The sequence below is a fragment of the Onychostoma macrolepis genome, chromosome 05 (assembly GCF_012432095.1).
Source record: "Onychostoma macrolepis isolate SWU-2019 chromosome 05, ASM1243209v1, whole genome shotgun sequence".
In the NCBI taxonomy this organism is placed as follows: Eukaryota; Metazoa; Chordata; class Actinopteri; order Cypriniformes; family Cyprinidae; genus Onychostoma; species Onychostoma macrolepis.
In genome coordinates this window covers 35,779,482-35,800,478 of record NC_081159.1, presented here as the reverse complement: position 1 = coordinate 35,800,478, position 20,997 = coordinate 35,779,482, and the positions used below count along the sequence as shown (strand labels likewise).

Sequence of the window (20,997 nt, the reverse complement as noted above, 5' to 3'; positions counted from 1 at the left end):
TATCACTATTACTAAATTGCTTAAACTTATAGCTCCTGATTTGGGGTGTGTGTGATATTTATCATCTACAATAATATTGTAATTGTTGTTTTAACGATGTGCGAGCTGACTCAAGTATGCCACTCACTTTGAAAAAACAAACAAACAAAAACACATATTGGGTCCAAATGCATTCACAGCATGATGACCCTAGTGAAAAAAATAAATATATTAAAATGTATTTAAAATACATTTATTTTATGCCAAGTATACTACAAAAACCTTCACATATTTATGTACTTAATAAAATACCTTGCCGTTGAACTTTTAGTATACTAAACTGGTATGCTTAAAGACTGCTAAATTGGAATTGCTAATTTTGCATGCAATACACTTTAATTGTGCAGAAGTAGTGCTAAAGTAGAACTCAATATAATATAGAACAAAATTATATTTGGTTGTGCTAAAGTGGAACTATTGCAAGTATACTTTTGGTACATTTTAGATATCTTGCTTTTAAAGACTGATATTATTCAAATATCATACACTCCTCATCAATAAAGATATTAAAACATATATTAAGAAATGTGCATTGTGCATAAGTGATATAGCCTATTCCAAATAAAGTTGAAGTCCAAATAAAGGAACGTCAGCTTCATCAACTGCTAATGGAAAAGAGAAAGTTCAGAATTTATATACTCCAAGTGTCAAGCAGTGATTGGCCAGAGCTAATAGTCATTAATGAATGATGTAGCATTGTTTCAGTGTCTTAATTAGTGCTGAGATTTGCCAAAAATCAACTCATTTAATGGCTGAACGATAGATGCCAGAAATCAAAACAGCCATGAGCTGTGAAAAGCCAAACATACAGAAGTAACCAAAGAATGGTGAAGCTGATGTGAGAAAAATGAGAGATGCACAACTTGTCGGCCTGGCAGGGGAAAAGAGAGAAAGAGAGAGAGGAATCGTTCCTGGGGGGCGAAGGGGAATGTGTGTTTTGCTGGCGTGTTTTGACATTCCCCGCGATGAGCCAGACCACTTAGCCTTTGTTCTCCTGGGTGATCTTTATCATTGCCAATTGTTTGCAGAGTTCTTCAAACTTGGAGTTGGATTTAAATGGTATGTGACATCCAGAGAGAGAAGCAAAGATAATAAACATGAAGTATTGTAAAGAAAACTAAAAAAACAACAACAGAAAAATGGCATTTGAAAGTGTAAAGAGTTCCTCTTAAAAATAATGGTTATTTATTGGCTTTGATGGTTCCATGAAGAACCTTTAACATCTATGCAAACTTTCCATTCCACAAAAGGTTATTTATAGTGAAAAGGTTCTTTAGACTATTAAAACGTTCTTCATATTGAGAAAAAACTAAGATTCTTTTAAGAACTGTCCATTAAAAGATTCAAAAAAATGGTTCTTTTATGGCATCATTATGAAAACCTGTTTTTGGAACCTTTATTTTCATGAGCATAAATGACGTGAGAGCTAATTCAGTACAATGTTGTTTTCTGTAGAGCTGCTTTCTGTTTATCTGAAATTGTTTATGAATTCAAAAATAGCTATTGCTGAATTGCTCAACCATAGTTTTCAGAAATGCTAAAAATTCCCTCAGAACATCGTACAGCAATGACCAGCACCACCAACACTATAGCCACTGTATAGCAAAGTGCTGTTTTGCACAAGCAAGCTTCTACAGAAAATGTCAAAGTCTCATTCTCTCTGTAATTATTGTGACATCTCAGTTTTCTGGTATGAACTGTTTACTGAAAGGTTCTTTGGGGAATCAAAAATGCTGCTTCTGTGGCATCACTGTAAAAATCTCCTTTTGGAACCTTTATAGGCCTACTTAAGAGCATAAGAGTGGGAGATAATTCGGAGCATGTAAACACAAAAAGTACGTTTGGCATCTTTGCAACACCTTAAACGACCCAAAACAGCAACTATTCCAGAGTTCCCAGTCTGAAGTCCTTAAACCAAATTACAAATTGTCTGAAAAAAAAAAAAAAAAACACACTCTACTGGGCGACCGCGCAACCACATAATTCAAACAATGTGATTGTTTGAGCCAGTGTTGTTCCGATTAGATTGGCAGTGGATGGTGGCCAGCCTGCATTTGGGGTGATGTCTTTTGGTGAGGTTTAGCAAAGGAATGCTACACTCCTTCGATGAATAACAAGATCAGGCAAACTATGCAAGCCATGTATAAACAGACCATATTACAAACAAAACAATCAGCTGGTGGTTATTGAAATATGGATTTCCAAACAAAGGAAGAGTCAAAGTGTGGAAACCATGCCGTGTAAAGAAACGTCTCCTTGGAAGTAAGGAAAAGACATTTCTGGCATCCTTCCGTTGTCTTATGGGTCGTCAGAGAGCATATCCATTTCATCGGATTCATCAAATTCATCTGATGGCAGTGCTGCTTGTTATAAAACAAAGCTGGAGTGAAGAAATGTCTACTCCGACTGGCAATTTGGGGTTGGATGCCTGCAATGTTGGTTCACGGTATGACTTCACAACAGCATTTCTCGTAATGAAGGAATTTAATAATTCTTCAAAATGTGCTTTTCGATTTAATCTGATACTGGCACACTGCATATAAACTTGGAACTTATCTACTTAATTCATGGTTATAGTAAACTTTACGCACCGTACAGCTGTACCAAGATTTAGAGCTATACTGTACTGAGGTTATGAGTGACATTTAACTACCTTTATTATTTAAGCCATGAAGTCAAGTCACTATTATTTGTATAGAGCTTTTAACAATGCAAATTTTGTCAAAGCAGCTTTACATCAGCTTGATATAAAGCTGGGTGGCTTTACATCAGCTTTACAGTATTTAGACGGGGAAATGGTGTGTCGAAATAGTGTCATTCTCCTCTGGCCAGACAAAATCAGCAGTTTAAATCTAGGCTGCAGCAGAGTCCAATTGTGCAAAAAATCTGGTTCCTGTGGTCTTGTCCCGATGGCCATCTAGGAGACAGGGTCTTCACTGGTGATCAGTCTCTGGGGCTCATCTAGTTGTCCTGGTCTCCGCTGATGTTCAGGGCTGTAGAGCTCATCTCTAGGTGCTGATCCACCATCTGATCTGGATACGGACTGGATCCGGGTGGCTGCAGTGACCATCTGATCTGGATATGGACTGGATCGGGTGGCTACAGTGACCTCGGAATAAGAAAGAAACAGACTAATATTAGCGTAGATGCCATTCTATGTGACAATACATCGGGTGTTTTGGGAAGTGTTTCCGGTTCCGGTTGACCTAACTAATGCAGCCTAACAATCCTTTAACGGATCTGAATTATAGAAGTGCGATAGTGTATTATGTGTAAGCCAGGTTAAAGAGATGGGTCTTTAATCTAGATTTAAACTGACAAGAGTGTGTCTGCTTCCCAAACAGTGTTAGGTAGATTGTTCCAGAGTTTGGGCACTAAATAGGAAAATGATCTCCCGCCCGCAGTTGATTTTGATATTCTAGGTATCATCAAATGGCCAGAGTTTTGAGATCATAGCAGACATGAAAGACGATAATGTGATAAGAGCTCACTCAAATACTGAGGTGCCAAACCATTCAGGGCCTTATAGGTAATTAGCAAGATCTTAAAATGCATACGTTGTTTAACAGGGAGCCAGTGCAATGTTGACACAACCAGGCTAATGTGGTCATACTTCCTGGTTCTAGTAAGAACTCTAGCTGCTGCATTTTGAACCAGCTGGAGTTTGTTTATTAAATGTGCAGAGCAACCACCCAATAAAGCATTACAATAATCTAGCCTCGAGGTCATGAATGCATTAATTAATGTTTCTGCATTTGACATTGAGAGCATAGGTCGTAATTTAGATATATTTTTAAGATTAAAAAATGCAGTTTTACAAATTCTAGAAACATGTTTTTCGAAGGAAAGTTTGCTATCAAAAAGTACGTCGAGGTTCCTAACTGATGACGAAGGATTTACAGAGCAGCCATCAAGTATTAGACAGTGATCTAGGTTATTACATGCAAAAGTTTTTGGTCCAATAATTAACACCTCTGTTTTTTCAGAATTTTGCAGTAAGAAATTGCTAGTCATCCAGTTTTTGATATCAACTATACATTCTGTTAATTTTGCAAATTGGTATATTTCATCAGGTCGGGAAGAAATATAGAGCTGAGTATCATCAGCATAACAGTGAAAGCTAACACCATGTTTCCTAATGATATCTCCCAAGGGTAACATGCAAAGTGTGAAAAGTAAGTGGCCTAGTACTGAGCCTTGAGGTACTTCATACTGCACTTGTGATTGGTATGATACCTCTTCATTTACTGTCGGAGATCACTAAAAATAATGTTAAAGAGGTGTGTGAACTTGCAAGTACGATGTCAGACACTGTAATATGCTCTGGTCCGCTCCCTGCTTACCGTGGCGATGAGATTCATAGCAGACTGTCGTCACTCAATGGCTGGATGTCTAAGTGGTGCCCGCAAAATAACATAGGCTTTATAGACAATTGGAAGAATTTTTGGGGCAGACCTGACCTGTTGAAAAGAGATGGTGTCCAGAGATGTGCTTTGTTTGACAGAAACCTGGCTAAAACCAGACGATTACATTACTTCAAACGAGTCTACACCCCAAGATTACTGTTACAAACATGAACCGCGTCCAAAAGGTAAAGGGGGAGGTGTTGCTACAATTTATAGCAATATTTTCAGTATCTCTCAGAGGTCGGGTTTCAAGTATAATTCGTTCGAAGTAATGGTGCTTCATATAATGTTATCCAAAGAAACAAGTGTTAATGATAAATACCCTGTGATGTTTGTACTGGCTACTGTACACAGGCCACCAGGGCACCATAAAGACTTTATTAAAGAATTTGCTGATTTTCTATCGGAGTTGGTGCTGACTGCAGATAAAGTCCTAATTGTTGGTGATTTTAATATCCATGTTGATAATGAAAAAGATTCATTGGGATCAGCATTTATAGACATTCTAAACTCTATTGGTGTTAAACAACACGTGTCAGGACCTACTCATTGTCGAAATCATACTCTAGATTTAATACTGTCACATGGAATTGATGTCAGTGGCATTGAAATTTGGCAGCAGAGCGAGGATATCTCAGATCATTATCTAGTTTCCTGTATATTCCATATAGCTAAAGCTGTAAAGCCAACTCCTTGTTACAAATATGGTAGAACCATTACCTCAACCACAAAAGACTGCTTTATAAATAATCTTCCTGACTTATCTCAGTTCCTCAGCATATCCAATAGCTCAGAACAACTTGATGATGTAACAGGAACTATGGACTCTCTCTTTTCTAGCACTTTAGATATGGTTGCTCCTTTACGCTTAAGGAAGATTAAGGATAAGATTCCAACACCGTGGTATAATGAGCACATTTGCGCCCTAAAGAGAGCAGCCCGGAAAATGGAGGGCAGCTGGAGGAAAACTAAACTAGAGGTATTTCGTTTAGCTTGGCGGGAAAGTACCCTATCCTACAGAAAAGCATTAAAAACTGCTAGATCTGATTACTTTTCGTCTCTTCTAGAAGAAAACTATCATAACCCTCGGTATTTATTCAATACAGTGACTAAATTAACGAAAAATAAAGCATCAACAGGTGTTGGCATTTCCCAAGACAATAGCAGTAATGACTTTATGAACTACTTTACTTCCAAGATCGATACTATCAGAGATAAAATTGTATCCTTGCAGCCGTCAGCTACAGTATCGCATCAGATAGCGCACTATAGATCCCCTGAGGAACAATTCCATTCATTCTTTACTGTAGGAGAGGAAGAATTGTATAAACTTGTTAAATCATCTAAACCAACAATGTGTATGTTAGACCCTATTCCATCTAAACTACTAAAAGAGCTGCTTCCAGAAGTCATAGATCCTCTTTTGGCTATTATTAATTCATCATTGTCATTAGGATATGTCCCCAAAACCTTCAAATTGGCTGTTATTAAGCCTCTCATTAAAAAAGCACAACTTGACCCCAAAGATCTAGTTAATTACAGACCGATCTCAAATCTCCCTTTTCTGTCAAAGATACTAGAAAAGCTAGTATCCTCACAATTATATTCCTTCTTAGAGAAAAATGATATCTGTGAGGAATTCCAGTCAGGATTTAGACCGTATCATAGTACTGAGACTGCTCTCATTAGAGTTACAAATGACCTGCTTCTATCATCTGATCGTGGTTGTATCTCTTTATTAGTTCTACTGGATCTTAGCGCTGCGTTCGACACTATCGACCACAACATTCTTTTGAATAGACTAGAAAACTTTGTTGGCATTAGTGGAAGTGCCTTAGCATGGTTCAAATCGTACTTATCTGACCGCCATCAGTTCGTAGCAGTGAATGAAGAGGTATCATATCGATCACAAGTGCAGTATGGAGTACCTCAAGGCTCAGTACTAGGGCCGTTACTTTTCACGCTTTACATGTTGCCCTTGGGAGATATTATCAGGAGACGTGTTGTTAGCTTTCACTCTATATTTCTTCGCGGCCCGGTGAAACAAACCAAATTGAGAAACTAACGGAATGCATAGTCGATATAAAAAATTGGATGACGAGTAATTTTTTACTGCTAAATTCTGAAAAAACAGAGGTGTTAATTATCGGACCTAAAAACCTCATATGTAATAACCTAGAACATTATCTAACACTTGATGGCTGCTCTGTCAATTCTTCTTCATCAGTTAGGAACCTAGGTGTGCTGTTTGATAGCAATCTTTCATTTGAAAGCCATGTTTCTAGCATCTGTAAAACTGCGTTTTTCATCTCAAAAACATATCTAAATTGCGACCTATGCTCTCAACGTCAAATGCAGAAATGTTAGTTCATGCGTTTATGACCTCAAGGTTAGACTATTGTAATGCTTTATTGGGTGGTTGTTCTGCACACTTGATCAACAAACTACAGTTGGTCCAAAATGCAGCAGCTAGAGTCCTTACTAGAACCAGGAAATATGATCATATTAGATCGGTTCTGTCAACACTGCACTGGCTCCCTATCAGACATCGGATAGATTTTAAAATCTTGTTAACCCTCTGGGGTCCGAGGTAATTTTGGGGCCCTTGAGATGTTTTGACATGCCCTGATATTTGTGCTTATTTCAGCTACTTAAAACATACTATTGACCAACATGTAATTTTTTTTGTATTCAGCACAAACTGTGCTACAATAATATGTGACCAAGATGGATGTACATGTTTGCATTTTTTAGAAAAAAAATATTATGCGTGGTTTGTAAGTTTTGGGAAAAAAAATGTAGGTGAAATAAGGCCATAAAACCCACACTAAATAGTCCTGAACAAGACTTTTGAGTAATCAGTCTTGTAGGCTAGAATATTTACTTCAGAATTATGTGAAAATCATTCTGCTTACTCATTCACAGAAAACAATATATTGATTTAAAATTTTCAAGACATGTTTTGTCATCGAGGGTCTATATGCGAGGGAGTGGCAATGGCCATGAATATTAAGTGATTTTCACCTGAGAGACAAAGGGCCCTCCCCTAATGGCCCATCAGTGTGACTGTGACTGTGAGGCAGGTAAGAGAGAATGTGAGGAGATTGGAAAAAAAGGGTTTTTTAAATTATTTGTATTTTATTTACAACACAGTATAATCAAAACATACATAATGAAGGTCAAAGACACATTATTGTGCACACTGATCTAACCACAGAGATGTGAACTGAGTCATTCCTGCAACAGATTCTGTTCAACAAGTGAAACAAGTAAATCATACCTGATATTTACGTGTTTTATTTAAGTGTTTCTACTTCTTTCCATGGATTCAAGAAGAAAAAAACATAATCAGTAGAGAAGGAGCTTGTTTTAACATAGAATATCAGTGTAGTTGAACATCTGATGTTGGTGCAGCGCTCTCAGAGGAAAACAGTTTGAAGAGACATCAGGATACATCTGGTGCTGGTATAACTAAGTTGTTTAACACCAATAGAGTTTATAATGTCTATAAATTATCATGGATTTCATAATTCACGCAAACAAATTATACTTGAAACCCGACTACTGAGAAATACTGAATATATTGCTGTAAACTGTAGCAACACCTCTCCCTTTGCCTTTTGGACGCAGCTCATGTTTGCAAAAGCAATCTTGGGGGTAGTCTCATTTAAAGTAATGAAAGTATGAGAGGCTACTGTGAATATAGTCATCGCAAATGGCCATCATTTTTGTTGCACCTTTATCTGGGACTATATTGACAATATAGTATGGTCTTGAGTACTCCCATTGTTATACAACAAAAATAACATCCAAGTTTTGTGCAGCAACACGTGTTTCGTGTCATAGCTGTTACTCCATAATATAACTGAAAGCATGTGGATACCCCTTTCTAATTAATGGGTTTGGGTAATCGCGTAATTTCCAAAATTGTGTGCTTTCAGCTTTGTTGCAACAGTTTTGGAAGGTCGACAATAATATTTAAAAATGTAGCTGCAAGCAGCAATTAAGGGGCCAAGCACTACAGGGGAAAAATGATGACATTGGCATTTGAAAATTATTTTAAGTAAAATGGTTGAAAACAATCATTACAATCATTTTCTGTGTGACTTAAATGCTTATTACTTTTGAACAATAGGTGGTGGTGATACCAAATTTGTCTGGTGTGATCAATGTTGGGTGGCAATGACACATAATAACATACAAAGCTTTGCAGAGATACTGCCTCAAATGCAATTTGGCATCACACTATCAAATTCATTGTTGCGGTAAACGAAAACAGTTTTGCCTATCAATGTGAAATCCATAATATTTTGCCGTCATGCACTGAAGTTTGAATTGGTGAAAATTGCACCTTTGATCTAGTAGGAGTTCAAAATAGTAGGTTTTTAAAATCAAAATGGCAGAGAGGACTACGGCATATTTGACTATGTTCTCGGCATGACCCTAGAGTTAGACCAGCCTCATGACAGTAGTTAAAATTAATCAAAATGTATTAGTATTCATTAAGATTTAATTTCTCACCACAAAGTGTAGCTGTTCCAAAACTTTATTGAGTACCTTTAGGGCATAATGACGATGACACATTTCGAGTTTTGTAGCAATTTGCCAATGTGTTCAGAGAATACAGCATTTTATGACAAAGTTCAAAATGTTTGATGCACAAAATGGCCGACATGGGGAAATTGGGTGTTGTTCAAATCAATACGTTGCACCAAAACTAAAGAGGCTAGTCCTCTGATTTTTGGCTTAACCATTCAGATTATTTATTTATTTATTCATTCATTTTTATTTTTTTATTTATTTTTATTTATTAATTTTTTTTGCTTAAAAATTGCTGTTTGTGCCATTTTTCACATCTCCTCACCACTAGGTAGCGCTGTGCCGAAACTGTGCAATGATTGTCATGACACAAACCACCTTTGGTCTGAATACAGTCTAGGAGGAGTTGAAAAAAAAATAAAATAGTTTTTTGTTTTATAATTCAAAATGGCGGAAATTTTTTCATGACTGAAAATAACTTCACAGAGTGCAGTCGACTTGAGCTAAGCAATCAGAGCAAAAAATAATTAGCATAAATGTGAGTGCAACTTTGGACAGCTGATGGTGCTAGAGGGATTAAATTAGAGACTGTGGTTAATGTTCAGACCAGGGGTGCCCAATCCTGTTCCTGGAGAGAGTTCACCTCCAACCATGATCAAACACAACTGAACCAACTAATTACGATCTTCAGGAACACTTAATAATTCCAGACAGGTGTGTTTGAGCAAGTTTGGATCTGAACTCTGCAGGAAGGTACCTGTAGGTCTCAAGGACCAGGGTTGGGCACACCTGGTTCAGACTGTCCTCTGTCTATAGGGCTCCAGATTAAAAAAAAATAGGAGCAATTGGCTCCTATAAAAAACAAACTTAGGCACCAAATTATTGTTTTAGGTGCCACAGAATAAACGTGTTTTGTTTATTTATTTATTTTATTTTTTAAAACATTTCAATCACACTGTCATGTGTTTATGTCTCATCTTTTCTTGACTTTATCAGCATTTTAATCCATCTTGTAGATGACCTGGGAACTCTTTTTTTTCCCCCACTAAAACATTGATGCGCATGTCTCAGTTTAGTAAGTGAACATAACAAAAGATGTGATCACAAAACAATTAGGAAAAATGACATTGCATGCAAATTTTTAAGTCATAACATGTAAATAGTCGCCAGTGGCCCCTAATCATAATATTTTAGCATATAAACATAGGTCTACATTTTTCTGAGTGATGTGTTCTGCTGTGCATTTAATGCTGATGATGGCCATGGATGTGCGCTGGTATGTTTTAATAAGCTTCATGTTTGAAAAACCTGCTCACAGAGGCACAGAGCAATCCAAGGATTTGGCTACAGCTCTTAAGGTGGCTGTCATCAAGAACCCCCACACCCCCACCCCGCACAGCATCCATATAGGCCTTTTTTTTTTTTTTTTTGCTTAGTTTCCATGCCATACATGTTTAAATAAACTATATCTTATCAACAGTGCCTCATGAATTGGTGCAATAAAATTACATTTCAATAAAAACGCGTTCACTTAATATTATTCTTAAATTTATAACTATGGCTGAGCCAGACAAAGTTTTTTTTTTTTTTTTTAACTGTTTTTATAGAGCCAGACAAAGTTTGAATCCATCTTTTTCCAATCCTATTCTTCTCCCTTTTATCATGTATCGGCTCTGAGCACCAGAACGACCAGCACAGGAACAGTTTCTTCCCTCAGGCAATCCATCTCATGAACACCTGACAATAATTGTGGAACATACACTATTTATACACTTATACACTTATTTATCTAACACACATTAGTCTTAGTCTACATTTAAATTTTAACATAATATGCCTGTACATACAACTGTCTATTGTTATATACCTGTACATACAATTGATAATTTGTATATTTTTATTCCTTATTTACTTGTTCTTTTTTTATTATTATTATTTTTCTTATCTGTGTTTTTTGTTCTGTCACTGTCATTCTGTTGCACTGTGGATACTTCTGTCAGTTCCAGCTCATTCTTCTAATTCATCTGAATTCTTTAGACATTCTATTAACTATAAAGTAACTTTCTAACGACATGGCAACTAATTCTCATTCATTTGCAACTACATATCTACTAACTCGCAGAGTAGACTGTTAGGTTAGGTTTAGGGTTAGTAGAATAAGTTGACATATACTTGCAAAGTTTCTCATAATCAGTATGTTTGGGACCCATCAAAATAAAGTGTTAGCAGATACTGTATTAAGCAGACAGTTTACTAATACTCTAATGACTGCTAGCTGACATGTAGTGGCAAAGTTACTTAGTTACATACTGTTAGTAGAATGTCTAAAGTGGACTATCGAAAAATAAAGTGTTTCCAAAAAAATAAAAAATTAATTAAATTAAATATCCATAAGTGGAAATAAGGTGTTTGAAGTAATAGGCATAGGGTAATTAAAAGTGGTGTCCTTGTGTTGTTGGATGGGCTGGCAGTTTAAATATGGTTCGGGAAATGTGTAGGGGTGTGCTTTAGGGATCGAAATAAGTAAAGTCCAAATAAGACATCATTTACTTATGATTTTAATAAACATGCACAGAATATTTTGTTATTATTATTGCATACTGTTTGTGTATTATGTTACCTAATGCAATCCGCTGAGGTGCAAATAGTATCTTCCACTATTTACACTAAGGGCCAGATTTACTAACAGCTTGCACGAGCGCAAACCGCGTTTTGGCATTAAAATAGTACTGTCAGGATTTACTAAAGACGTGCAGTAAAGAATTAGCGCTAAAAAGGTGTGGACACAGTTATTTTTGCGCCTGACCTTATTGGATTTGCATTTGTAGGAGTTTCCCTTTCCGATGCAAAATTTATGGGAAGAGAGTATGGGAAGAATGAATCGCGCAACGCGATTTACTAACGTTTGCACTCGTCAAATTACTGGTATTTTTGCCATTATTTAACACACTCGTCAAATCACTGGTATTTGCGCCATATATTTGTTATTTTGCTTTGAACACAACCAACTAAACCAACAATATTTAAATATCTGTCTTGCCTTTCAGTGCTCAGTTGTTTGTTTGGGGCACTGTGGCATTGAAACACAGACAACACTATAAATACAATATAGTTAGATATGAAATCTGATGGATCACTCGTATAATCGTTTTATGTTGCCTTATTGCCAAAGCTCTGAAACTTGCTCTATGGAACAGCACTAAAGCATTAAAGACATAATAGTATGACTTCCTGTAAAGCTTCTTTGAAACAAGCCTTATACAAATAAATCTGACTTGACTTTGATTATTTACACTTAGTGCAAAGAAAATATTTTTCTAGACTTCGTGCAAATAGCCTCTGCCTAATAATACTAACTAGACAGAGCCTGTTATACTACACATAGACAGTCAAACATAGGGATTGGTCTCCTCAATGACCCGAGTGTTCATGCCAGCTGATGGTGGGCCATTTCTCCCTGTGATTAGCAGCGGAGCCAGGGCTGTTTAGCGCACGTTGTGCTGGGTGGTCTAAGAAAATGCTGAGCAGCAGCTTTAATGTGTTTTGTATTTGCCAAACGGAACTCCGTCATTAGAGGAAGTGGGAGTCCCATTTAAGCTGCTATTAGCTGTAATGGCTGGGGTTTTTTTTCTTTTTTTTTTCTTGTCGTGCACGCAATTTTCCTAACATAACAGAATCCACTGGAATCCCTGCACTCCTGCCTGCATGTTTTTAGTGGTCTGAGGCTCATAAACAAGAACTCCAGAATCACACTTTCAGGGACACCTTTCGGTTTTAATCATTTTGTCGCATGATGTCATGTTTATGTTGCCTAAACCCATTTTGTTTTTCAGTTACAAAGGAACTTAAAAACAGAGACTAGGACACACACTGAAACAGGCTTTTTCTCACGTCCACCCTTTCCTCGGTTCCAGGTTCACTCTGTATGCCGTGGACAGCCGTGGTAGTCGGTCGGATGCGAGTTTTGTGACTGTCCGCACGTCATGTCCGATGGTGGATGACAGCAAAGCAGAAGGTACATTGTCATTCTCCTTCACTCCATTCACACGTGTGAATGAACAGAGTGAGTGGTGCGCCAGTGAAATGTCATCTTCACACCCATCTGAGGTGGCAGCTCTTCATGTCCTGCCTGTTTACGATTACGTCATCCATAGCAGCTAGACCATTTTACTCGAACAGAATTCACAGGTCTGGCAGCAGTATGAATCACAGGGAAGTACAGCACTCAAAATCCATGTCAAAGGAAAGTAAGATTACAGAAAGTTTACTCAAGGGAACGGAAAAGTGGGACTTACCACACAAGTCATAATGTGATGTGATAAGAAACAAAAAAACATGACAAACATTAAAACATGTTAGGAAATCTGATATTTGGTTCTCATTCTCTTGTGAAAAAGAAGTGTGCTAATTATATTAAATGTGCACTTACAGTGTACTTTAAATCCTAAAAGTAGAAGAAAAAGAAAGAAAAACAAAAATAAAAAAATAGGCAGTCATTAAAAATGAGAGAAAACATCTGAAAAGACCAGATTTTCTTAGAAAGTTCAGATTTCAGATGTCAGATCTACTTTCTCGTCAAACAGAGATCGCAGACAAAGTGTACAACCTCTATAATGGCTATACCAGCGGAAAGGAGCAACAGACAGCCTACAACACCCTGATGGAGATTTCACCCCCACTGCTGTATCGTGTACAGCATCACTACAATTCCCACTACGAGAAGTTTGGAGACTTCGTGTGGAGGAGTGAGGATGAGCTTGGCCCCAGGTAAGGAAGACAATGACCAAACAAAGCAATACTCATGAGGATAACGCTGCAGTACTTTGTCAGTCATTTGCTTTCTTTCTTTCACACCTTTTACTTATTTTTTTACTAAGAACTATCTAATAAGCATTGTAATCAAATAGAAACAAAATGTCTTCATTTTCAACTCTTTCCCTGACAGTTTTTTTTTTTGTTTTTTTTTGGTAACACTTTATTTCGATAGTCCACTTTAGACATTATACTAACAGTAAGTAACTTTGCAACTACATGTCAACTAGCAGTCATTAGAGTATTAGTAGACTATCTGCTTAATATCTTCTAACACTTTATTTTGATGGGTCCACAACATACAACATACTGACTATGAGAAACTTTGCAAGTACGTGTCAACTTATTCTACTAAACCTAAACCTACCCTACTGAGAGTTAGTAGACATGTAGTTGCAAATGAATGAGAATTAGTTGACATTTAGTTACAAAGTTACTTATAGTTAGTAGAATGTCTAAAGTGGACTATCGAAATAAAGTGTAACTTTTTTTTTTTTTTATTACAGCCACTGCCAGCATTTTTGATCACTTTCACAAAATGTTCATGTCCCCCAGTTTTATGGATATCTGAACATGCAATATGTCAAAATAATAAACAGAGCCTCTGTTTTTAACCAAAAACAAAAACAAACAAACAAACATGCATGCATACATACATACATACATACATACATATTCTTGCTTCATGCATTCTTGTTTAACCAACACTTGAATGTGGGTAATTTTTGAAGATAAAGCGGAGAAAATGGTGTTTTGGACTAGACTACATCCGGATCGTATTCAGAATGATAATCAAAACACAGATGGAGTCGATCTCTTCCATCAACATCCCCAAAGCCTGCAAAGCTTAAACTACTTCCTTTAATTCAGTAACATTAGGCAGTTTTGAATTATATGCTGTTTAATAATTGCATTTTTTTACATATGCATCTGCTTGCATATGCAATCACTTGTTTCTCTTTCAAGAGATTCAATACTCTTTCAGAAAATGTGTAATAGTGCATCCTCCCATCCCATATAACAGTGAAAACACGGTTAAAGCAAGATAGCATAAGCACACATTTCAAGCCAAACATTAAAATAAAAAATAAAAAATTTGGTACTGTAGGATTTAAATGATAATAGATGTTGTACAAAAATGAATATACCTTCCACCCTAGAATCGTGAAGCGATCATGATACACTATATGGACAAAAATGTATTGGGAGACGTGACCATTACACCAATAGGGACTTTAATGACATGCATTTTAAATACATATACATTAATATGGAATTGGTCCCCCCTTTCCCAACCCCTGAAAAACAGCCCCATACCATTACCCCTCCTCCACCAAACTTTGGCACAATGCAGTCAGACAGGTAATGTTCTTCTGGTATCCGCCAAACCCGGACTTGGCCATCAGACTGAACCATCAAACAGAGAAGCGTGATTCATCACTTCACAGAACAGGTTTTCACTGCTCCAGAGTCCAGTATCATTTTCCTTTACTCCACTCCATCCCACACTTGGCATTGAACTTGGTGATGTGAGGCTTGCATGCAGTTGCTTGGTCATGGAAAACAATTCCATGAAGCTTCTGCCTGCTGATATTAATGTCAGTGGAAGTTTGGAAATCTTCAGCTATGGAATCAGCAGAGCGCTAGGCTGGCAACTTTTACCCTTCATGCGTCTCAGCACTCAGTGACCCGCTCTGTAATTTTACGTGGTCTTCCGCTTCATGGCTGAGCTGCTGCTTTTTCTAAAGTGTTATTTTCCAATAATACCACTTATAGTTCACATTATTGTATAGTTGTCTTATTGTAAAGGTGACATCCTATCACAGTACCATACTTGAATTCACTGAGCTCTTCAGAACCACCTTTTTTTTTCCACAAGTGTTTGTAAATACAGACTGCATGGTCTGATTGAAACACCTGAATTCAATAATTAAGATGTTGTCCCAATGCTTTTGTCCATATGGTGCAAATGTTGCTTTCAAAACCACTTGGAGAAAGAAAAAAAAACAAAACAAAAAAAAAAAAAAACTTACACTGTTTTCATCCAATTAACAGTTTTTTTTTTAAATTGTTTATTTAATATTTTTTAGATTTCAGTACATCTTTAAATATTAGGGGTGGCACGGTATACAGATGTCACGGTTCGGTACATACCTCGGTTCGGGGGTCACGGTTCGATACGATTTTGGTACAACAGGAAAAAAAAAAGAAGTCTATTACGCTCTGTTTCTTTTCATTTATTTTGAACAGACAGTAGTGCAAATTAAAGAAAAAAAATTCCATCTAGATGTGGAAATACTAAATATTATTACATGTTATATAAAATCTGTTTTGTTTTCATTGTGAGTGTACACAAATCAAAGCAGACCTTTATACAGTGATTATTAATAAGACAATAAGTGTTTAAAGTTGATTCTGCTGGTATAAGGAAACAGTTGAAGTGATCGCACCGGAGCGCACGCACACACACACACACACACACACAAAACACACATCAGTTCCAGCATTGCTAACTTGACAGCACAGTTGGTACTTTATCAAAATAAAATACAGTGAGCCAATCATCAGCGCGCGCCTCACTGTCACCGTTGGAACACGACTAAGGTACAAGGCCTATAATTTACATAATAAATAATAGTTTAGCATTCAGATACTTTACATGGCAAACATGGAAATATTATGGAATATTTGTATTTGTGCTGAATGAGAGAGGTAGGATACATGAGCGCAAAGCTCCATTTCGCAAACAGTTGAGTGCGCAAGCCTTTAAAGTAGTGTTGTCACGGTACCAAAATTTCAGTATTCGGTACCGATACCAGTCAAAATCCACGGTTCTCGGTACCAATTTCGGTACCACATGCTAATTAAAAAAAACACACTATTTTTAATAATAAAGACAAACAAAAATAAAAATGTACAAAAATCAATGCCATTCTTTATACTTTACTTAAATTGTGATTCAAGTTTTTCCGCAAGTAATAAAAGTATGAAAAACAGTAAACAAGTTTCACCCAAATTTAATTTGTCTTTTAATTAATTAAATGTAAACACATTGTATTGTTTTGGTAAATAAAATCTAGTTATAGATTTACTATTAAAATTAAAATATGGAAGAAATATTGTGTAATTTCTTAAAAAAAAAAAAAAAAATTTAAAAATTATATATATATATATATATATATATATATATATATATATAAAATTATATTTCTGGCACAATGTCTTTAAGATAAACTTATTTTGACGGGTTGCCGTGAATACCTTTACATTTCTGTGTGTAGCTATATGATATGACGCTGGTTTTACTCAATGAAACGGTAAAATGCTCGCGAGGGGACTCTCAGAGCAGTTCTGTAGATATTGTTTATGTATTTATGTCCTCATTGAGACGGCAGATGATGAATCACCGCGAGCATCAGGCGCGCTTCAGTGTGTGTAGTTAAAAAAAAAGAAAAAACCGCGCTTCTCTGCCATTCATTCACTCACACAGAGACTCGCAGAACATGCGGGATTCATATTTGAATCGACTTTTGCGGCTTAATATTTACAGATACTAGTCCACGTCGCGATTTGATTTAAGTGCAATGACCTAATTTTGATTAATTCATCCAAACTTTGACAAATTCCGTGACATTCCGTGCTAAACTGTAAATTCTGTTTTTATAACTGGATTCCGAGATTCCGTCCGCGTTTTCTGCATTGCGGAAATCATAGGGCCGTACGCGTCAAGAACCGGGTTGACCGGGTACTCGGTACCACCGGTACTTAAAAAAAACCTGGTACCGTGACGTTTTCACTTTTTTAGTACCGACTTGGTACCGAAGTACCGGGTCTTTTGACAACACTACTTTAAAGTATACTCCCTGGTCAGTCTATGTGAGAGAAGCATTAAGAATCAGCACATGGTCACTGTCTAGTGGGCTTTGTTTTCAAGTGCGCAACTCATGGCATTCGCTGTTCTTCTGCTGGCGGTTATCAAACAGTGTTGCATTACTGCGGGCGCCCCCTTCTGGATTGAGGGTGAATTGCCTGTATTCGTCATAAGGCCTCATGCACTGAACCGAGATGTCCGTACCGTGACGGTTCGGTATGAATACATGTACCATGCCACCCCTATTAAATATAAATTCATAATTACTTCTATTGTCTTTGAAGTAGTGCTGGAAGGCCACTTACTGTGATGTACTGTTATTGTACATTCATACATATTTAAGTGTTGCTTGAGAATATGAAGGCTTTTTATGAACAGCCTCTATATTTTTAGGCATAACACAAAGAGGAAGTGTGCACATACCCTTCCACTGGCCCCTGGTTTAGCTCTGCTTGGCTGGGGCCGTCAGAAGGTTGCCATCCTAAACTCTCTGTGAATGTTTGTGTAATCTACTTTCTGGCAGAACTAGCAGGGGAATGAAACAGAGACCACCAATTACAGTTAATTTTCCCTTTTTGGAAGGAACCAATAATCTTTATGAATATCAACACAGGCTTTGCATTAGGATTAAATAGCATATTTTTGGAGCAGTAAGTAATTTTTTTGTCCTAAAACAGGCCATATGTTTCATGAAAATTCTTTCAAAACAACTTTGGATCATATTGTGAGTTTGAAGTTAAAAAGGAAATGTAATTGTAGAGCTGACACAATTTTGTACTGGACGTGAGCACTGTGTAGTTTTATACTTTTGACGTTTTTTCATTACTTTCATTGCAAGAAATACACATACAGTATATATACATATATTTAAAAAAAAACTATGAGCATTTTTTCAAAGGAAAAAGAAAAATATAGTCTAATGATCAAGTCAAGATGACTTTTTACAGAAAAGCAATTGCAGAAATTCAGAAATTTCAAACATCGTTATCTGTATGAACAACACTTTTTTTGAAGAAGAAGAACCTGTTTGATATGGACAAGTGATCTGGACAAGGCTCACAAGTGGTTGCTGCACTGCATGAAAACTACCGAAACGAGGCTCACTGGAAATACATGACTTTGTCAACATTCTGCAAAACCAACATATCAGTGTTGCGCAACCTGAGCAACAGATTTTAAGTTTTACAGAAATGTAGGCAGTGTCACGTATTTGCGTTTCAGTACACAGCATGCTTTTATCGTCCACACTAACAGCTCTCTTTCTGGTCACAACAGGAAGGCCCATTTGATCCTGAGACGAATGGATCGGATCAGTCTGTTCTGTCGTTCACTGCTCCGCAGTGGCTTCATCCAAAGCCGAACAGAGAGTGTGCCATACATGCTGTGTCGCAGTGATGACACGAGACCGGGAGGCACTTTATGGCACAGTTCACTTCACGAAACCCGGCTCGCTTGCCTGGAGAAGGTCATATCAGTGCAACGCAACATATACGGAAAGTCAAAATTACGATGAGACAGGAGACGTTTGGACTCAACCTTCTCTCTTTATGGTCTCCAGCTTGGCTGTTCTTTTTCTAAATCCAAATGACTTTGAGACTGTGAGAGGAGATTTTGTTGTTTCTTTCTCTTTTTCTTTTTTTTTTCTTTTTGCTTCTTTTCCAAATACGGAGAGCCTCGAATAGGAAAAATTTATTATTATTGTTATTATTAATATTACTATTATTATTTTTCTTTTGTTTCTCTTTTAAGGACATCAGTTTTGGTCGAAAGACTGAAATACTGAAGGACTATTTACGAATGTAAGAATTTAACTGCATGGTGCTGCAGAACTCCAAACCAGGTTCCCTGATACTCATTTTGCAAACATATCTCTTGGAATACTTAGCCAAGCAAGACGAGGACATGATCTCTCGGTGGTTTTCCTTCTTTTCTATTCAACCCTTTTTGACATCAATTATATTAATCTTTTTTATAGTTTTGCCACAGTTAATTGAGAAAACTATCTAAGAATATTGTCAGGGTCACAGTAAATGCTTTTGAGAACAAGTATAGTCCTGTCACGCATATAATCTTCAGCCAAAAGAATGTTCCTTTACAGTGTCCAAAGAAATGAAAGGGGGTATTGCTGGCCAATGAGACCAATAGATTTCATCAAAGTGAATAATCTAATGTATTTGGCAAAGGATTGTGGGACAAAAGAAAGGTTGTGCAGAACCCTTCTGTAAATGATTGTCTGGGAACAAAGTGTTGTTGAAAATGCAGTTGGAATGGAACAAACGGTAAGAACTTAGCCTCAACACATTTTCAATAAGTTACTATATTCCATGCTATATTCATTGTGATAGTTAAATATGCTATTGTAAATACAATTGTAAATGCAGTATGTAATAAGTGAATATGATTTTTTTTTTTTTGTCTGTGGGGAGGGGGTCTATTAAATATGTATATAGAATCTCAAGACGTTTTCTCTGTTTTATCTGAAAATATGTGAAGAATCAATTAAATTGAGGAAACGGCTGATATACTACATCACTGTCAATTTCTATATTATAGAATGCTGTTGTGCTCATCACACACCAGTTGCAAAACTAGGCTGCTCAGCATTTAAAAAAAGTAAGTCAACATAAGTTGGGGTTAGGGTTATAGGGCTTAGGGTTATACCTGGTCTGCAATATTGTCTGTTTGCTCGTTGAGCACTGATGACGCAACATGCAAACCCCCATGGTCCTGTTTATTAAATAAATTATATAAAATCCAATTGACCTATCGGTAAGCCCCTCCCCTCGAACGCAGACTAGCCAATGGCAGTCGAGTATCAGTAGCACGGGGAGCGTAACTCTGACATCTTTAGGTTTGATTACACTTTATTTTGATAGTCCACTTTAGACATTCTACTAACTATAAGTAACTTTGCAACTACGTCAACTACTTGTCAACTAATTCTCATTCATTTGCAACTACATATCTACTAACTCTCAGAGTAGACTGTTATGGTAGGTTTAGGGTTAGTAGAATAAGTTGACATATGCTTTCTCATAGCAAAGTTTCTCATAGTCAGTATGGTGTATGTTGTGGAACCATCAAAATAAAGTTTTAGAAGATATAAAACAGACAGTCTAGTAATACTCTAATGACTGCTAGTTGACATGTAGTTGCAAAGTTACTTACTGTTAGTAGAATGTATAAAGTGGACTATCGAAATAAAGTGTTACCTTAGGTTTCAGCGCCATAGAGAAACATTGGAAGATCCGAAGCTCGTATCGATTTTATGGGGTTTATGCTTAAAAAATGGAAAAACGATGTGCCTGGGTTACTTGTAACACTGATTCC

At 36.8% G+C, this 20,997-nt stretch overlaps 1 protein-coding gene across 4 annotated transcripts in view; it reads left to right on the top strand.

Annotated features, from left to right (window-relative positions):
* Nucleotides 1–20,075, top strand: part of LOC131540270 (astrotactin-2-like) — a 588,347-nt gene extending 568,272 nt beyond the window's left edge. For all 4 annotated transcript variants that reach the window (XM_058774886.1, XM_058774887.1, XM_058774885.1 and 1 more), the window contains 3 exons: nucleotides 12,899–12,999; nucleotides 13,568–13,751; nucleotides 18,943–20,075. In XM_058774886.1, coding sequence (XP_058630869.1) covers nucleotides 12,899–12,999; nucleotides 13,568–13,751; nucleotides 18,943–19,180 — 523 coding nt within the window. In that variant the 3' untranslated portion in view covers nucleotides 19,181–20,075. The remainder of the gene's footprint in view (nucleotides 1–12,898; nucleotides 13,000–13,567; nucleotides 13,752–18,942) is intronic.
* Nucleotides 20,076–20,997: the final 922 nt, after the last annotated feature.